The sequence below is a fragment of the Ornithorhynchus anatinus genome, chromosome 9 (genome assembly GCF_004115215.2).
Source record: "Ornithorhynchus anatinus isolate Pmale09 chromosome 9, mOrnAna1.pri.v4, whole genome shotgun sequence".
NCBI lineage: Eukaryota > Metazoa > Chordata > Mammalia > Monotremata > Ornithorhynchidae > Ornithorhynchus > Ornithorhynchus anatinus.
The window spans coordinates 30,060,551-30,078,503 of record NC_041736.1 but is presented as its reverse complement, the minus strand read 5'-3'; the positions used below and the strand labels follow the sequence as shown (position 1 = coordinate 30,078,503).

General features: G+C 47.4%; 1 protein-coding gene across 7 annotated transcripts in view; it reads right to left on the bottom strand.

Annotated features, from left to right (window-relative positions):
- Nucleotides 1-17,953, bottom strand: part of PUM2 (pumilio RNA binding family member 2) — a 117,336-nt gene that overhangs the window by 85,780 nt on the left and 13,603 nt on the right. For all 7 annotated transcript variants that reach the window (XM_029072204.2, XM_029072208.1, XM_029072206.2 and 4 more), the window contains exon 2: nucleotides 1,519-1,587. In XM_029072204.2, coding sequence (XP_028928037.1) covers nucleotides 1,519-1,569 — 51 coding nt within the window. In that variant the 5' untranslated portion in view covers nucleotides 1,570-1,587. The remainder of the gene's footprint in view (nucleotides 1-1,518; nucleotides 1,588-17,953) is intronic.

Sequence of the window (17,953 nt, the reverse complement as noted above, 5' to 3'; positions counted from 1 at the left end):
GTATCAAGCACTGCTCCAAGAGCCGGGGTAGATAGAAGTCAATCAGGTCAAAGAGTCCCTGTCTCACATGGGACTCACATTTTAACCAGTCAGTACAATAATATATATATATTACTTAATGAGAAGTCTAAGATGGGTGAAGGAGATATATGTCAAGGGAGGGAACCATCAGACTCTGTCTCCAAATGCCACATTGACACTGGCAAAGAAAGAATACGGGGCTGGATGTGCCACTAGTCTAACTCAATTAGGCCACACATGGAATAAAGCTCTTCTCCTGGTGTTCTTACTTGGGAAAGTATTGTAATTTTTGCCGCAGACCTTATCTTGGCTTTGCACACTTCATCACCTCAGTTCCTCTCTTCCTCAGCCTCTGAAGCATTTTGACTGACTCAGGATGATGAAAAACCCTTTCAGTTTAGCATTAGATAGCCACCCTACTTAACATAGCTCAGGATAGATCTCTAATCTTAGGAGAACCCTTTTGTATGGTACTTGTTGAGTGTTTGTTTACTATCCCTCAAGTGCCATTCTAAGCACTGGGGTAGACACAAGTTACCCAGGTCAGAGTCCCGGTCCCACATGAGGTTCACAGTCAAGCAGCAGGGACAACAGGTATTGAATCCCCATTCTGCGGTTAGGTAAACTGAGGTACAGACAAGTTAACCGATTTGCCCAAGGTCACACAGCAGAGGAGTGGCGGAGGCTGGCATTAGAACCCACATCTCTGACTCCCAAGCCCGTGTGTTACCCACTAGGCCACAGCTACTTCCTTTTCTAAAGAATTCAGGAAGTGAAGCTGCCCTAAAATTAAGTATTTATTAAATGTAGCTATAAAAATATCAAATTCAGAACTTGTTATTGACCAATATTGACATTGCTTTTTGATCACACAACAATGTTTATTGAGCTTCTATCATTTTACATGTTTATATAGTTTGGGTCAATTTGGGGAACCACTTTCCATTATTTCCTGTGGAAGCTCTACTTTATTTAGTGCTCTTTCCCTTTATGGAACCAATGAAGAGCCCTAACCAGGGTACCGAAGTAGTCACATTTTTTCATTAAATTTCTTCCACGACGCTCCTGACATTGCTATTTTTCCAAACCCACCCCATTCTTCCCCTCCAAATTCCTCTCGGGCCACTGACACTCTCAGGTGGGGAAGGTAATTGTCCAGGTGGGTGGGCAAGCACCCGTTGGGGCTGACAGCCTATAAATGGGGGATAAGAAGAAGGCAAGATGTGCCTCATCAGCAGGGGGACTGGACATCTAGCAAGAATCAATAGGAGTGACGAACAGTGGGATAAGCACTCGGAACAACAAGCCGACATCGTACCTTAAAATTTATTCCAGTTTATAGTTTCACGGATCTTTCATTAAGTCTAACTTCTAGTAAAAACAAGAAACAACCCTAAAGGCTGGAAGAGCGATTCTGATAGCTGCTTTGATGACTTCCATCAGAGATTCTCGACTGTTTTTATAAAACCGGAGAGTGTGGAATCTACGAATACTCACCTCTCCCATTCCCCGAGATTCTAATGCAAGAGCTTGAAAATCATGATTCATTTCATCCACAGATCAAACCTGTTAAAACAACAACAACAAAAAAGGAAAATTAGAAAAACTCTGGAACAGACTGTGACCCAAACTGTGGGGGAGAAAAAATTTGGGGCAGAACAGATATCAAAACTTGGCTGGACGCAAACTCTCCTTTGAGACCAGTACTCCTTCTATCATCCAAACAGTTGTAGTGAAATAGATGCCCTGACCATAAAAGTGGAACGAACAGTGAAACGAGGCATTTCCTACTGGGAAAACCCACGGACTGGAGAGGGATGGCAGCAGGAGGGGAGGGCAGAGGAGGAGGAGGAGAGGAGTTGGGAAAGAAGGGTTCAACCCAGCAGGATTTCCTCAGGATCCAAAAACACATTTTGATGTGACAACTGCATCACGTCCAAGTGCCACAGGTTCTTTAGTTACTACATCTTCATTCAAATTTGTTCTATATCATAAGCTGAATATAAGTGTACCTTGTAATAATAATAATAATGTTGGTATTTGTTAAGCGCTTACTAGGTGCTAAGCACTGTTCTAAGCGCTGGGGGAGAAACAGGGTAATCAGGTTGTCCCACGTGGGGCTCACACACTTTTAATCCCCATTTTACAGATGAGGGAACTGAGGCACAGAGAACTTAAGTGACATGCCCACAGTCAGCTGACAAGTGGCAGAGCCAGGAGTCGAACTCATGACCTCTGACTCCGAAGCCCAGGCTCTTTCCACTTGGCCATGCCTTGTGCAGTTGAGACTTTCCAAAAAAGTCATACACAAAAAAGTTTGTACTTTCTGTCCAATTTCTAGATTTGGTCAAGAAAGGAAATCAAAAATTTGCATTCAGCATAAATCATTTTGCATACCATTATAAAATGCACAATAAACTAATTTATCTTCTACAATCTGGTTTCTCTAACCACCACTCCACTGAAACGGCCTTCTTCAAGGTTTCCAGAGACTTTCTCTGTCACATCTAAGACTCTAATCCGTCCAAATCCTCCTTAGCCTCTCGACACCCATTGGCAGGGTGGATCTGGAACCACTATCTATCCTGGAATTCTTTTGACACTATCCCTGTTCTCCCTGTTAACTCTTGGGCTGCGCCTTTTCTATCTTCAGCTCTTTCTCTACCACCCACTTCCTAACTGTGGGGACCCCTTAAGGTTCAGTTTCGAGTCCCCTTCTACTCTCCATCTACACTCACGTCTGAGTACGGATGCTGTGAATGCCTGGGTGAAAAGGAAAGAGTGAAGCCACAAGTGTTCTGGAGGAAAAATGGGCAGAATTTAGCAGTTGAGGGGACGTGACAGCTGAAAGACACTGAGGAGCTGAGGATGATCCCATGATTGTGTGCTTCTTAGACAGGGAAGATGGAGAGTGAACGCAGAGCAAGAGGAAGGGACACCCAGTTAGGGTGGGTGTTCCCCTCTAGACTTCACATTTAGCACAGTGCTCTGCCCTCAATAAGTCCTCAATTAATAATAATGATGGCATTTGTTAAGCGCTTACTATGTGCAAAGCACTGTTCTAAGCGCTTGGGGGGAGGGATACAAGGTGATCAGGTTGTCCCACATGGGGTTCACAATCTTAATCCCCATTTTACAGATGAGGTAACTGAGGCACAGAGAAGTTAAGTGATTTGCCCCAAGTCACACAGCTGACAAGCGGCGGAGCCGGGAATAGAACCCATGACCTCTGACTCCCAAGCCCGGGCTCTTTCCACTGAGCCACGCTGCTTCTGATTGATTGATAGTTAGGGATTGAGGGACAAAAGAGGACACAATAAATGAAACCAAGAAACAACTGTTAGAGAGAGAGGAAGGTGGACAAACAAGTGATCATCCCACTGGCAAAACCAAGATGTCAATAGCAATCCAAGGAGCAGGTGGTGGTCAGCTGCGCTGAAGGCAGTTGACGGTCAGGGTGGATGGGGACAGAGTGCTTAGTTTTGACATGGCCCCAGGTGATTTTGGAGAGTGAGGTCTCGGAATAAAAAGGGCCCGAACCTTGACTGAAGCATATCAAGAAGAGAGCCGGTGGAGAGGAAGGGAAGGCAGCAGTTCTCTACAACCCACTCGAGGTATTTCAACAAGAGGAGGAAATGGCATGATAGCTGAGGGGAGCAGTGGGACCTGGAAGAGACATTCTTTGAATGAGAGGCTTGAGTGCGCTTAAGGACCCAGGGAGTCACCTGAGAGTGGAAGGTTGACGACAGCAGTAAGGAGGCAACTATCTTTAAGAAATGACAGAGGATGGGGTTAGAAGGACAGGGGCAGGGTGCAAAATTAGAGAGCCGGCTAAGCAGGGGGTTGGAAAGAAGGAGAATGGGGAGGATGGGGTAATAAGTCAGTCTGATGGGCTCTCAATTTAGCCCCACACTCAGAAAAAGGGAGGAAGGGGAACTCTGGTGGTTTCTGGAGGAGGAAACTCACTCATACAGACCTCTCAAACTGTCCTCTGGAACCCAAACCATCACAGGGGAGGATTGGGAAATGAGGAACAAAGGGCACTACTGGGAAGAGAAGACCCTCGGTCATTTTGAGGGGGAGAGGTTCTAAGGTGTGACGCAGGGAAGTGAGGGCAAACAGAACCATCGGATATGTGATCCTGGAGCCACAGGACACAGAAGAGAAGTTCTCCTTGTGGGGATCGTGAAGGAAGAATTCCAGAGGAAAGTGAGTCCTACCCCAAAAGAGAGGAAACAACCATGCAAATCAGCAGATCTATCCTGACATCAGAAGATCATGAAGGGAAAAATTTGGAGTGGGTATAACTGAAACCTGGGGCATCCGGCAAGAAGAGGGGGAAAGACCTGGAGAATGTGCGCAGCAGTGGGACACTTACAGGGCAGCGTGACCTAGTGGACAGAGCACGGGCCTGGGAGTCACAAGGATCTGGGTTCTAGTCTCGGCTCCGCTGCTTGTCTGCTGGGTGACCTTGGGCGAGACACTTCACTTCTCTGTGCCTCGGTTACCTCAACTGTAAAATGGGGATGAAGATGGTGAGCGCCATGGTGGACACGGACTGTGTCTAACCTGATTACCTTGTACCTACCCCAGGGCTCAGAACAGAACCTGGCACACGATGGGCATTTAACAAAGCAGCCACACACTTCAATCTGTGACATCTGATATTCACCCTACCCCGACCCCACAGCACTCTGTACATATCGTTAACTTCTATATTATAAATTACTCATTTATTCATAGTAATGTCGGTCTCCCCCTCTAGACTGTAAAATTGTCACGGGCAGGGAACGTGTCTAATACTGTCTGTTCATTCATTCATTCAATTGTATTGAGTGCTTACTATGTACAAAGCACTGTATTAAGCCCTTGGGAGAGTACAGTTCGACAATAGACACATTCCTGCCCACAACGAGCTCACAGTCTGGGGGGAGACATATGTTAATATAGATATATGATGGATATATATACACACGTGCTGTGGGGAGGGGAGGGAGGAAGAATGAAGGAGCAAGTAAGAGCAGCGCAGAAGGGAGAGGGAGAAGAGGAGATGAGGGCTTAGTCAGGGAAGGCTTCCTGGAGGAGATGTGCCTTCAATACGGCTTTGAAATGGGGGAGAGCAATTATCTGTCTGATATGAGGAGGGAGAGCGTTTCAGGACAGAAACAGGATGTGGGCGAGAGGTCGGCGGCAAGATAGACGAGATTGAGGTAGAGTGAGAAGGTCACCATTAGAGGAATGAGGTGTGCGGGCTGCGTTGTAATAGGAGAGTAGTGAGGTGAGGAAGGAGGGGGCAAGGTGATCAAGTGCTTTAAAGCCAATGGTGAGGAGTTTTTGTTTGACGCAGAGGTGGGTGGGCAACCACCGGAGTTTCTGCTGAACTGTACTCTTCCAAGCACTTAGTACAGTGCTCTACACATAGTAAGTGGTCAATAAATACTGATCTTGTTCTGTGGCCTTGGACAAGTCACTTAACTTCCCTGGGCCTGTTAACTCATCTGTAAAGTAAGATTAAGACTGTAAGTCCTATGTGGGAGAGGGACTGAATCCAACTCCATCTGCTTGTGTCCACCTCAGTGCTTCGTACAGTGTCTGACACATAGTAAGTGCTTTACAGATGACATTATTATTATCATTATTATTCAACTGAGACTATGCTATCATGGATGAAATTTGGGTGCTTATCGTGTGCAAAGCACTGTATTAAGCACTTGGGAGAGTACAATACAGCAGAGTGGTAGACATATTTATCGTGATTAAGTTGTCTTGTTTTTGTCCGTCTGTCTCCCCCAATTAAACTGTGAGCCCGTCAATGGGCAGGGATTGTCTCCATCTGTTGCCGAACTGTCCATTCCAAGCGCTCAGTACAGTGTTCTGCACATAGTAAGCGCTCAATAAATACCACTAAATGAATTAACAAATGGCGGGGAGGGAGCCAGTATTTGAGAAAGGGAAAGATGCTCCACATCAGTATTCTGTTCTACTTGTTACCAAACTAATGCAACCCTGGCACTAAAAACTTATTCAGGGCTGTAACCACTAGGCCTAATGACAGTAGAGACTCAGTGCTGGGAGATGAGTCTACTCGGGAAACCGAGGGAGCTCCCTGCAGCCAACCTCAAGAACAGGGGGTCAGGCTGGCCAGATTCCAAACGATCCCCCTGCCCTCCAGCAACAGGTGGTGGTTAAGGGGTAGAGGAGTGGGGTTTGCAGGGCAGGGAGCCCCAATCCACTTCAGCCTTGGAAGGGAAGAGCCGGAGAACTGTAGGACCCTAGCTGCAGTCCGCGGTCGGGGCTCTCCTACACGACACCAAAGGGTGTTCTGACTGCGATCTGGGGCAATGGGCCATGCTAAGAAGGCGGAGGGGGGATCCGGATCCGCTCGCGGCAGATTTTCCAACAAAACAGCTGGTGAGGTCATCACAGTCTTCACCCTGGAAACCGCCATATTTGAGGAGTGACTTTGTCAACTTCTTTCCTTGCACGCAGTAGACGCTTAACAAAATACCATAATTATTATTAAAAAGAATTCCCAAATAACTAGTTTCCAAAAGCAGGGAATACAATTCTGATTTTCCCTTGGTCTTCAGTCAGTTTAGCACCTTTACTGTGATGAAATTCCACTGTCACCATTGCAATGGGCTATCTTAAAGGTTTTATCTTTAAATGCAAACACTTTTCCCCAGGGAATAACTAGTTCCTGGGGTCAATTTCAGCCTTTTTCTTGGGTCCTCCTTCTCTTTTCAACATAGAGACAATCCGCACCTTCTGATCTTTGGGGTTCTGAGGAATAGCACTGCCAACATTTCTAAATTAGTAAACTGTTTCAGCTTTCGGATCCCTCGCAACAGCAGTTGCCTTGATGGAACCAGCTCCATTCACCACCAGAGAAGCAGTGTGGCTCAGTGGAAAGAGCCCGGGCTTGGGAGGCAGAGCTCGTGGGTTCTAATCCCGGCTCCGTCACCTGTCAGCTCTGTGGCTTTAGGCAAGTCACTTAACTTCTCAGTGCCTCGTTACCTCATCTGGAAAATGGGGATTAAGACCGTGAGCCTCAAGTGGGACAACCTGATTACCCTGTATCTACCCCAGCACTTAGAACATTGCTCTGCACCTAGGACGCACTTAAATACCAACATCATCATTATTATTACTTAAACCCTTGAATTCGTTCTGGGCAGGGAGTGTGCCTGTTTACCACTGAACTGTTTGGTGAAGGTATTTGTGAAGCGCTGACTATGCGCCACGCACTGTTCTGAGAGCTGGGATAGATACAAGGTAATTAAGTTGTCCCCCGTGGGGCTCATGGTCTCCATCCCCATTTTACAGATGAGGGGACTGCAGCACATAGTAAGCGTTTTAACAAAGACCAACATTATTATTATTATCTACAGATAATCGTGTGCATCACTTGACAACAGGGGTCATGTCTTCTGACGCTCCCAAACTCTTAATACAATGTTCTGCACTGTATCACTGACTGACTAGTGGTAAATTACTCATGCAATCTGTTCATCGTACTCATTGGGCACTGCACCACACTCTTGGAAGAATACAATATACTAATAATGATAATTATGGTATTTGTTAAGCACTTACTATGTGCCAAGCACTGTTCTAAGAGCTGGGGTAGATACAGGGTAATCAGGTTGTCCCACGTGGGGCTCACTTTTTATCCCCATTTTACAGATGAGGCACAGAGAAGTTAAGTGATTTGCCCCAGGTCACACAGCGGACAAGTGGTGGAGGCGGGATTAAAACCCATGTCCTCTGACTCTCTAGCCTGGGCTCTTCCCACTAAACCACACTGCTTCTCTATATAATAGGGCTGGTAGACATATTCCCTGCCTACAATGAGTTGACAATGTAGAGGGGGAGACAGACATTTATATAAATTATGGATACGTACATAAGCCTTCTGGGGCTAAGGGAGGGGTGATAAAGGGTACAAATTCATGTGCAAAGGCAGGAATGAAAGAAGAGGAAATGAAGGCTAAGTTAGGGAAGGCCTCTTGGAGGAGGTATGCTTTCAATAAGACTTTGAAAGAGCGGAAAGCAACTGTCTGTAGGATATGAAGAAAGGGGGAGGTCCGAGGCCACAGGCATGAAGTGCGGGAGGGGTCGGCAGCGAGACAGATGAGATGAAGGTACAGTGAGTTGGTTAGCATTAGAGGAGCAGAGTGTGCGGACTAGGTTAAAATAGGACAACAGAGAGGTGAGGTAAGAGGGGACAGGTTAAGTGCTTTAAAGTCAATGGTAAGGAGTTTCTGTTTGATGGAAGGTGAACTGGCAACCACTGGAGATTCTTTAAGAGTGGGGAAGAATGGACTGAAGATTTTTGTAGAACAATGATCTGGGCAACATAGTGAAGTATGGACTAGAGTGGAGAGAGACAAGAGGCTGGGAGGTCAGCAAGGAGGCTTAGACAGTAACCAAGGCGGGACAGGATAAATGCTTGGATTAACATGGTTTGGACGGAGAGGAAAGGATAGATTTTAGTTGTGTTGTGAAGGTTGAACCAACGGGACTTGGCGACAGATTGAATATACAAGTTGAATTAAAGAGATGAGTGGAGGATAACGCCAAGGTTATGGGTTTGCTGAGGTAGGAAGGATGGTAATGCTGCTTTACTATGGTGGGAAAGTCAGGGAGAGGACAGGGTTTAGGTGGAAATGAGGAGTTCTGCTTTAGACATGCTAAATTAGAGGTGTCAGCGGAATTTCCAAGTAGAGATGACTTGAAGGCTGGAGGAAATACGAGATTATAGAGGAGGAGAGAGATCAGGGCTGGAGATGTAGATTTGGGAATCAGCTGCGTAGAGATGGGAGCAAATTATTATAATTATTATTATAACTGTTAAGCGCTTACTATGTAAGCACTTACCGCAACAAGTACTAAACAAAAGAGTTCTGAAGAAGGGGGTGTATATGGAGAATAGAAGGAGATCCAAAACTGAGCCTTGAGAGATTCCCACAGTTGGTGGGGTGGGAAGCAGAGGGGGAGCCCGCGAAAGAGACCGAGAATGAGCGGCCAGAGGGATGGAAGTAAAGGACAGTGTCAGTGAAGCCAAGATGGGATAACGCTTCCAGGAAAGGCAAGTGGTCGACAGTGCCAAAGACAGCTGAGAGCTCAAGGAGGATTAAGATGGATTTGGCAAGAAGAAGATCACTGGTAATCTCTGAGAGGACTGTTTCTGTGGAGTGAAGGGGGTGGAAGCCAGACTGGAGGGCGTCAAGGAGAGAGTTGGAAGGGAGAAAGTGGAGGCAGTGGGTGCAGGCACCTCGCTCAAGAAGTTTGGAGAGGAATGGAAGGAGGAAATGGAGGTGATAACTGGAGGTAGTCATGGGGTGGGGGATTTTTTTTTTTAGAAGATAGATGAGTATGTTTGAAAGCAGTAGGGGGGGGAAGCCACTGGAGAGTTAACAGTTGAAAATGGTGGTCAGAGAGTGAAGATGAGAGGGGTCAAGTGCTTTGATAAGGTGCAAAGGAATGGGGTCAGAGGCGCAGAGGAAGGGGCTGGATTTTGAGAGGAGGCAGGAAATCTCTTCTTGAGATACTGCTGGGAAAGACGGGAGAATCGAAGAAAGAGCAGAAGGAGGGAGAGACTGGAGAGAAGCAAGGCAGAGTTTAGGGGGATTACACCTGATCGTTTCAACCTTCTCAATAAAGTACATGGCCCAGGTCATTAGGGGGAAAAGGGGTCATTAGGGGGTCGGGGGTTGGGGGAGGGGGTTGTCTGGAACAACTGGCACAGGAGTCAATAAAAATGGAGAAATAACATTGTCGGGTGGAACGACGCACAGTTAGAGCAGACAAGCACGAATTTTATATAGACAAGGTTGGCCTGTACCTGGATTTCTGTCAGCGGTGCTCTGCAGTTTATACATAGGGCAAAGGAAATGGACTATGGAGGAAATGGACTATGGAGGTGATGCAGGGCTGTGGATTAGTGGTACAACATTGGTGAAGGGATGGGTGAGTGAGTTAAGCGGGAGAGGCTGGTGTTGAGGGCATCAATTTGGTTAACAAAGGAAGGTAGTTGGGTGGTCTACTTAAAGCCTGGGAGCTCCTTCTCTTATAACAATAATAATAATAATGGCATTTTTTAAGCACTTACTATGCAAAGCACTGCTTTAAGCGCTGGGGGGGGCACAAGGTGATCAGGTTGTCCCACGTGGGGTTCACAGTCTTAATCCCCATTCTACAGATGAGGTAACTGAGGCACAGAGAAGTGAAGTGACTTGCCCAAAGTCACGGAGATGACAAGTGGCAGAGCCGGGATTTGAACCCATGACCTCTGACTCCCAAGCCCAGGCTCCTTCCACTAAGCCACGCTGCTTCTCGCTTCAGCTCTAAAGGTCTTACAATTCTTCAAAAGCTTTGACTGAAAACTACTTCAACGAAAGCGAGCCATGCCCTTCTAACCCTAGTCCATGAACACACACTACTTGCTGCCGGTGAAAAAGAGACCAGTAAAGCCTGAATGGCTCATTACAACATAAATACTGAAATAACTTAAGTACTCACCCTCTCATTTTTGAAGAAACCTCACCACAGTAGAAGACCCCGTATGGCAGCTGTGCTTTGGATCAAGATTACTTCCCAAAACCCATCAAAATAATCTATTTTTTGCAATGTGTGGATAGCAATTTGCCCTTCGGTAGAAACTATCTTATACAACTGATTCACATCCAGTTACGACTCAAATAGTTTTTCCATTATTCCAAGTGAGATCTTATAACGTTTTCTATTGATCGTACATAGTGTTCTCTTAATCACCATCTTAATCTCACCTGTCTAATAAACCAATGTCCCAATATAATCAGTACTGTTCTGAAATTGAATCTAATCAATCATATTTATTGAGTGCTTACTGTTAAGTGTTTGGGAGAATATAATATAACAACATGACAGAATTGGTAGACATTCTCTACGAGCTTGCAGCCTTGAAGGGGAGGCAGATATTTATATAAATAAGTAATGCGTATGTACCTAAGTGCTGTGGGGCTGAGGAGGAGGTGACTAGAAGTGGGTGGGAGAGCTAACCCTCTAAAGTCCCCGTAACTCTTGGCAGTTTTATCATTTCGCAAAATTCATAACCATAAATTAGTTTCCCTCAATAAAGAGCTAGCAAAATGTTGAATAGTTTCATATCCCGGCCAGAATCCTGGGCAATTCATGTCTTCCAAAGGCTCAAAAATACAAAGATCACCATCACTATCCCTCTTATGTCTCCTCAATGATGACGAGTTAAGCTGCCTCGCTAAGTCATTCTCACAAAAGTTCTACGGTAAGGACAGGCAGGAGATGGCGGGCCAGATCCAGGCCACCAAGCGACTGGTGCTGAAGCCCCCACTACGACAGGCAGCCTTGGGTCAAAAATTATCTACAACTGGCTCGGAGCCACTGAGGAGCTGCAAGGGCTCTCACCTCTAAAATCCAGCTCTTAAGCATAACACACGGAGGAAGGTGGTGCGCAACCCTAGACAACCTGTAAGTGGTCCCTCCAGTCCAAACAAAGGCCCACCCCTGCTTGACGATATGCCCTTGGATCACAACGGCAAGATTTCTGCCCACTCTGTCCACCTTGCAGAATGGCCTGGATCACGGCCCCACAGGCTATTTCCCTCCTTGCAGAGTCACGACTGGAATCCAGTTCTCCAGATGCTAGGGTACCATTATTTCAGCACAACCATCAACATCACTTACCTTTTACCATTTATGATGCGGATTTACCACCGTAGGCACATTTTCTATTGCATTTACGGTGCATCTAGTATTTCTAATTCATTGATTTTATAAAGATGCAGCCAAATAACGTAGGGATTCACAAAACATGAGTATATTAATCTTTATAAGAATTCAAGCTTTAGTAAGACTCGGGAGACCTATGTTCTTCCCCGGAAAAGGTTTTACGCTTGCTTTAATATGCTGTGCATAGCACTTGGCCTAGGTGTTTTGAAAATGAAAAAATAATAATAATGTTGGTATTTGTTAAGTGCTTACCGTGTGCCGAGCACTGTTCTAAGCGCCGGGGTAGATACAGGGGAATCAGGTTGTCCCACGTGAGGCTCACGGTTTTAATCCTCATTTTACAGATGAGGGAACTGAGGCACCGAGAAGTTAAGTGACTTGCCCAAAGTCACACAGCTGACAGGTGGTGGAGCTGGGATTAGAACCCATGACCTCTGGCTCCTAAACCTGTGCTCTTTCCATGGAACCACGCTGCTTCTCCATCATTCCTCCCACCCAGACTCAGGGACTGAAGGGCCACAAACCAAAAACCTGATCTGGCTGCGAGTCGAAGAACAGAACGCCAAGTTAGCAATCCTGGGTGGGGGTGGGAGGGACTGGGGATTGGCAGTGGTGGCCAAAAGCAGGAGTCCCCATTCTGGGCCCACCTGAAAAGGGAGGGGCCACCACCACTGAAAAAGCTGAAACTGCAGCCCTCCCCCCGCCACCCCTGCAAAAATAAATAATAATGTTGGTATTTGTTAAGTGGTTACTATGTGCAGAGCATATCAGGTTGTCCCATGTGAGGTTCACAGTCTTAATCCCCATTTTACAGATGAGGTAACTGCGGCAGAGAGAAATTAAGTGACTTGCCCACAGTCACACAGCTGACAAATGGCAGAGTCAGAATTCAAACCCATGATCTGACTCCCAAGCCTGTGCTCCTTCCACTGAGCCACACTGCTTCTAAGATAATACACGGCTCTGCCACTCTGAATCAGTCCACCCAGGGTACCGATTGAGCGCTTACTGGGTGCAGAGCACTCTAAGCGCTTCGGAGAGTGTGCTGTAACAGACGGCCTGGCCACCCTGATCCAGGTTCAGAGACAAATACTGAATTTCAGGAGGCTTGTGACAAGGACTCTGGGCAGCATAAGAGAACTGCTTTTAGAACACAGGGCGCCTGCCTTAGGATACTATGTTCCCCAGCACTCCCTCCCAAGAGGAGTCTCACTTTCCCCACTCCCCCACACTCACTGGGAAAGGGGAGAAGACCTGATCTAATTCCTGTCATAAAGGCTGCTTTCACGCTACCCTACCCCTCCCCATCCCCTTTCTCCTTCTGAAGCCCACCCCTTTCCTCGCCACCCAGAAATCACCAGGAATTTATCATAAACCAAAAACTACCCTATCAGTCTCTTCACTGATCTCCCCGCCTATACTCTCTCCCCTCACCAGGTCACATTTCAGTCAGCTGCCTCGATCATTTTTCTAGACTGCTGTTCTGCACACACCTCCCTCCTCAAAAACCTCCAACGGCTACCAATTCCCTTCCGCGTTCAGCAGAAACTTCTGAACAGTGATTGGCTTTAAGGCATTCACTCGGCTCGCTGTCACCCGTTCACCCACTCTCTTCTGCCACCAGCCCCACCTTGAAATCTTCTTTTCTCTCAGTGCAACCTACTCTCCCTCTGCCTTGTTCCCACTTCTGGCTCGCTATCACCGGCTTCCAATCCTATAAACCACAGCTCTCCCCCTCTTCAAAGCCCTACTGATCTCCTCCAGGAGGTCTTCTCTGATTAATTTTGAATCATCCCATCCTATGTCCCTCCCACCCCACGGATGCAGCTTCGGCCACCTAAGCCCTTGAAGTGTTCACAACCTCCCACAGCATGTGTGTCCGTACCTTTCATGCCCTACTGCTTAAGCACAAGCTAATGACAATAATGTGGTATTTAAGCAACTACTATGTGCCAAGCACTGTACTAAACACAAACTAAGCAGGTCAGTCACCATCCCTATCCTACATGGGACTCAGTTTGAGGAAGGAGAACAGATATCTCACCCAAACAGCTATCTTACTGCTACAGGCTCTCCCCCGGCTAGACTACTGTGTCAGCCTTCTCTCTGATCTCCCTTCCTCCTCTCTCACCCCGCTCCAGTCTGTTCTTCACTCCACTGCCTGGCTCATCTTCCTGCAAAAACGTTCTGGGCATGTCACTCCCCTTCTTAAACACCTCCAATGGTTGCCTATCCACCTCCACTCAAAACAAAAACTCCTCACTCTAGGCTTCAAGGCTCTCCATCACCTTGCCCCTTCATACCTCTCCTCCTTTCTCTCTTTCTACTGCCCACCCCGCACATGCCTTTGACACTGTCGACCATCCCCATCTCCTCCATACCTTATCTCACCTTGGCTTCACGGACTCCGTCCTCTCCTGGTTCTCCTCTTATCTCTCTGGCCGGTCATTCTCGGTCTCCTTCGCAGGCGCCTCCTCCCCCTCCCATCCTTTAACTGTTGGAGTTCCTCAGGGGTCAGTTCTTGGCCCTCTTCTGTTCTTCATTTACACTCACTCCCTCGGTGAACTCATTCGCTCTCACTGCTTTGACTACCATCTCTACATCTCTGCCCCTGTCCTCTCCCCATCCCTTCAGGCTCGCATCTCCTCCTGCCTCCAGGACGTTTCCACCTGGATGTCTGCCCACCACCTAAAACTCAACATGAGCAAGACTGAGCTCCTCATCTTCCCTCCCAAGCCCGGTCCTCTCCCAGACTTCCCTATCACCGTGGACGGTACGACCATCCTTCCCGTCTCTCGGGCCCGCAACCTCGGTGTCATCTTTGACTCGTCTCTCTCGTTCACCCCACACATCGGATCCGTTACCGAGACCTGACGGTCTCACCTTTACAATATCGCCAAGATCCGCCCTTTCCTCTCCACCCAAACGGCTACCTTACTGCTACGGGCTCTTGTTATATCCCGGTTAGACTACTGTGTCAGCCTTCTCTCTGATCTCCCTTCCTCCTCTTTCGCCCCGCTCCGGTCTATTCTTCACTCCACTGCCCAGCTCATCTTCCTGCAGAAACGTTCTGGGCGTGTCACTCCCCTTCTTAAACACCTCCAGTGGTTGCCTATCAACCTCCGCTCCAAACAAAAACTCCTCACTCTAAGCTTCGAGGCTCTCCATCACCTTGCCCCTTCCTACCTCTCCTCCCTTCTCTCTTTCTACCGCCCACCCCGCACGCTCCGCTCCTCCGCCGCCTGCCTACTCGCCTTCCCTCGGTCTCGCCTATCCTGCCGTCGACCCCCAGGCCACGTCCTCCCGCGGTCCAGGAACGCCCTCCCTCCTCACCTCCATCAATCTAATTCTATTCCCCTCTTCAAATCCCTACTTATAGCTCACCTCCTCCAAGAGGCCTTCCCAGACTGAGCTCCCCTTCTCCCTCTACTCCCTCTACCACTCCCCCTTCACCTCTCCGCATCTAAACCCTCTTCTCCCCCCACCGTCGACCCCTGGGTCACGTCCTCCCGCGGTCCTGGAACGCCCTCCCTCCTCACCTCCGCCAAACTGATTCTCTTTCCCTCTTCAAAACCTTAAAAATCACCTCCTCCAAGAGGCCTTCCCAGACTGAGCTCCTCTTCCCCCTCTACTCCCTCTGCCATCCCCCCTTTACCTCTCCGCAGCTAAAGCCTCATTTTCCCCTTTTCCCTCTGCTCCTCCACCTCTCCCTTCCCATCCCCACAGCACTGTACCCGTCCGCTCAACTGTATATATTTTCGTTACCCTATTTATTTTGTTAATGAATTGTACATCGCCTTGATTCTATTTAGTTGCCATTGTTTTTATGAGATGTTCTTCCCCTTGACGTTGTTTAGTGCCATTGTTCTTGTCTGTCCGTCTCCCCCGATTAGACTGTAAGCCCGTCAAACGGCAGGGACTGTCTCTATCTGTTGCCGACTTGTTCATCCCAAGTGCTTAGTACAGTGCTCTGCACATAGTAAGCGCTCAATAAATACTATTGAATGAATGAATTCTCCCCCTTTCCCTCTCCTCCTCCCCCTCTCCCATCCCACCCCCTCAGCACTGTACTCATCCGCTCAACTGTATATATCTTCATCACCCTATTTATTTTGTTTAATGAGATGTACATCACCCTGATTCTATTTGCCATTGTTTTTATGAGACGTTCTTCCCCTTGACTGTATTTATTACCATTGTTCTTGTCTGCCTGTTTCCCCTGATTAGACCATAAGCCCATCAAAGGGCAGGGACTGTATCTATTGCCGATTTGTACATTCCAAGAGCTTAGTACAGTGCTCTGCACATAGTAAGCACTCAATAAATACTACTGAATGAATATCTCACCATTTTATATATGAGGAAACCGGAGCTCAGAGAGGTTGAGTGACTTGCCCAAGGCCACACAGAAGGTCCATTAGGTCCCCTCATGACCCAGATCTTGCCTGCTAATTATAGTGTTCTCCCAAGCGCTTAGTGCTCTTTAAAAAGTGGGCACTCAAAACTGACGGAAAGGCCCGACTTTGGCATAGCAGTGATTGAGTGGAGAAATCTGAGAGACCTGCTGCTCCCCCAAACTTCCCACTGAGTCATTCATTCAATCCTATTTATTGAGCGCTTACAAGGTGCTAAGCACTTGGGAGAGTACAACCTAACAACAGATACATTCCTGTCCACAACGAGCTCACAGTCTAGAGGGGGATACAGACATTAATATAAATAAATTGCAGATATGTACATACGTGCTGTGGCGGTGGGAGGGAAAATGAATGAAGGAACAAGGAAGAGTGGCGCAGAAGGGAGGGTCGAAAAGAGGAGAGGAGGACTTAGGGAAGGCTTCTTGGAGCTGTGCCTTCTTTAAGGCTTTGAAGTGGAGGAGAGCAATTATCTGTCCGATATTCAGAGGGAGGGCGATCCAGGCCAGAGGTAAGACGTGGGCGAGAGGTCAGCTGCACTGCGAATAGATGAGATCAAGGGAGACTGAGATGGTTGGCATTAGAGGGACCAAGTGGGCAGGGTGGGTTGTAGAAGGAGTGAAGCGAGGTGAGGTAGGAGGGGGAAAGGTGATTAAGTGCTTTAAAGCCAATGGTGAGCAGTTTTTCTTTGATGCGGAGGTGGATGCGCAACCACTGGAGTTTCTTGAGGAGTGGGGAAGCAGGATCTGAACATTTTTGAAGGAAAATGATGGGGGAAGCAGAATGGAGTATGGTCTGGAGTGGGGAGAGAGTGGAGGCAGGAAGATCAGCAAGGAGGCTGACACGATAATCAAGGCGGGATAGGATGTGTTTGCATTAATGTGGTTGCCACTGGAGTCTTGAGAGATTAGCATGGATCTCAAAGTCCAGTTTCAGAGCAGCCGGGAAAAATATCTCACCTCTGGAAGAGACTTCCAGCTAGGGCATCATCCTGAGGCCTTCCACTGGGGAAAACCTGCAAACCCTTTAAGGTCAACGTATTATTGTTCCATCCTTGCATTATCAGAGGCAATTCCTAGTCAAAGTCCAAAGTCCTGCATCCTGCCAGGGCAATTCACTTTTGCCTCAAAACGGAGACCTAAAAGAAAACTGCTTTGAAAACCAACATTTGCATGTGACGCTTCAAAAGTGAAAAAGAACTCACAAGAAGTAGTGTTTCTCACAAAAAATCTAAGTCATAAAGATCAGCAATTTAGGAAAAGTTCCTCTAAAATTACCCTAAAGGGAATTATGTATGTTAAATTAATATATTTATGGAGCACCTACTGTGTGCTGTACCATGCACCTGGGAGAGGAAAAACATAGTAGAGTTAGTAGACAGGTTCCACGAGGAGCTCAGTCTAAAGGAGACAGATATATTAATAATGGAGAAATGAGTATAAAAAATACTGTGGAGAGGGAAGTGGGGTGAATAACAAGTGCTTAGGGGGTAAAGAGCCAAATGCAGAGGCAGTGCAGAAGGGAGGGCTAAGATGGAAGTTGAGGGCTTAATCAGGAAAGGCCTCTTGGAAAAGGTGTGATTTGAGTAGGGCTTTGAAGGTGGGGGAAAGAGGCAGTCTGTCAGATACGAAGGGGGAGGAAGTTAGTTCCAGGCCGGAGGGAAGACACGGGAAAAAGGTCAGTGAAGAGACTGAGGAACAGCGAGAAAGGTGGAGTTAGAGGAGCAGAGTGTGCAGAATGGGTTGTAGTGGGAGATCAGTGAGCTA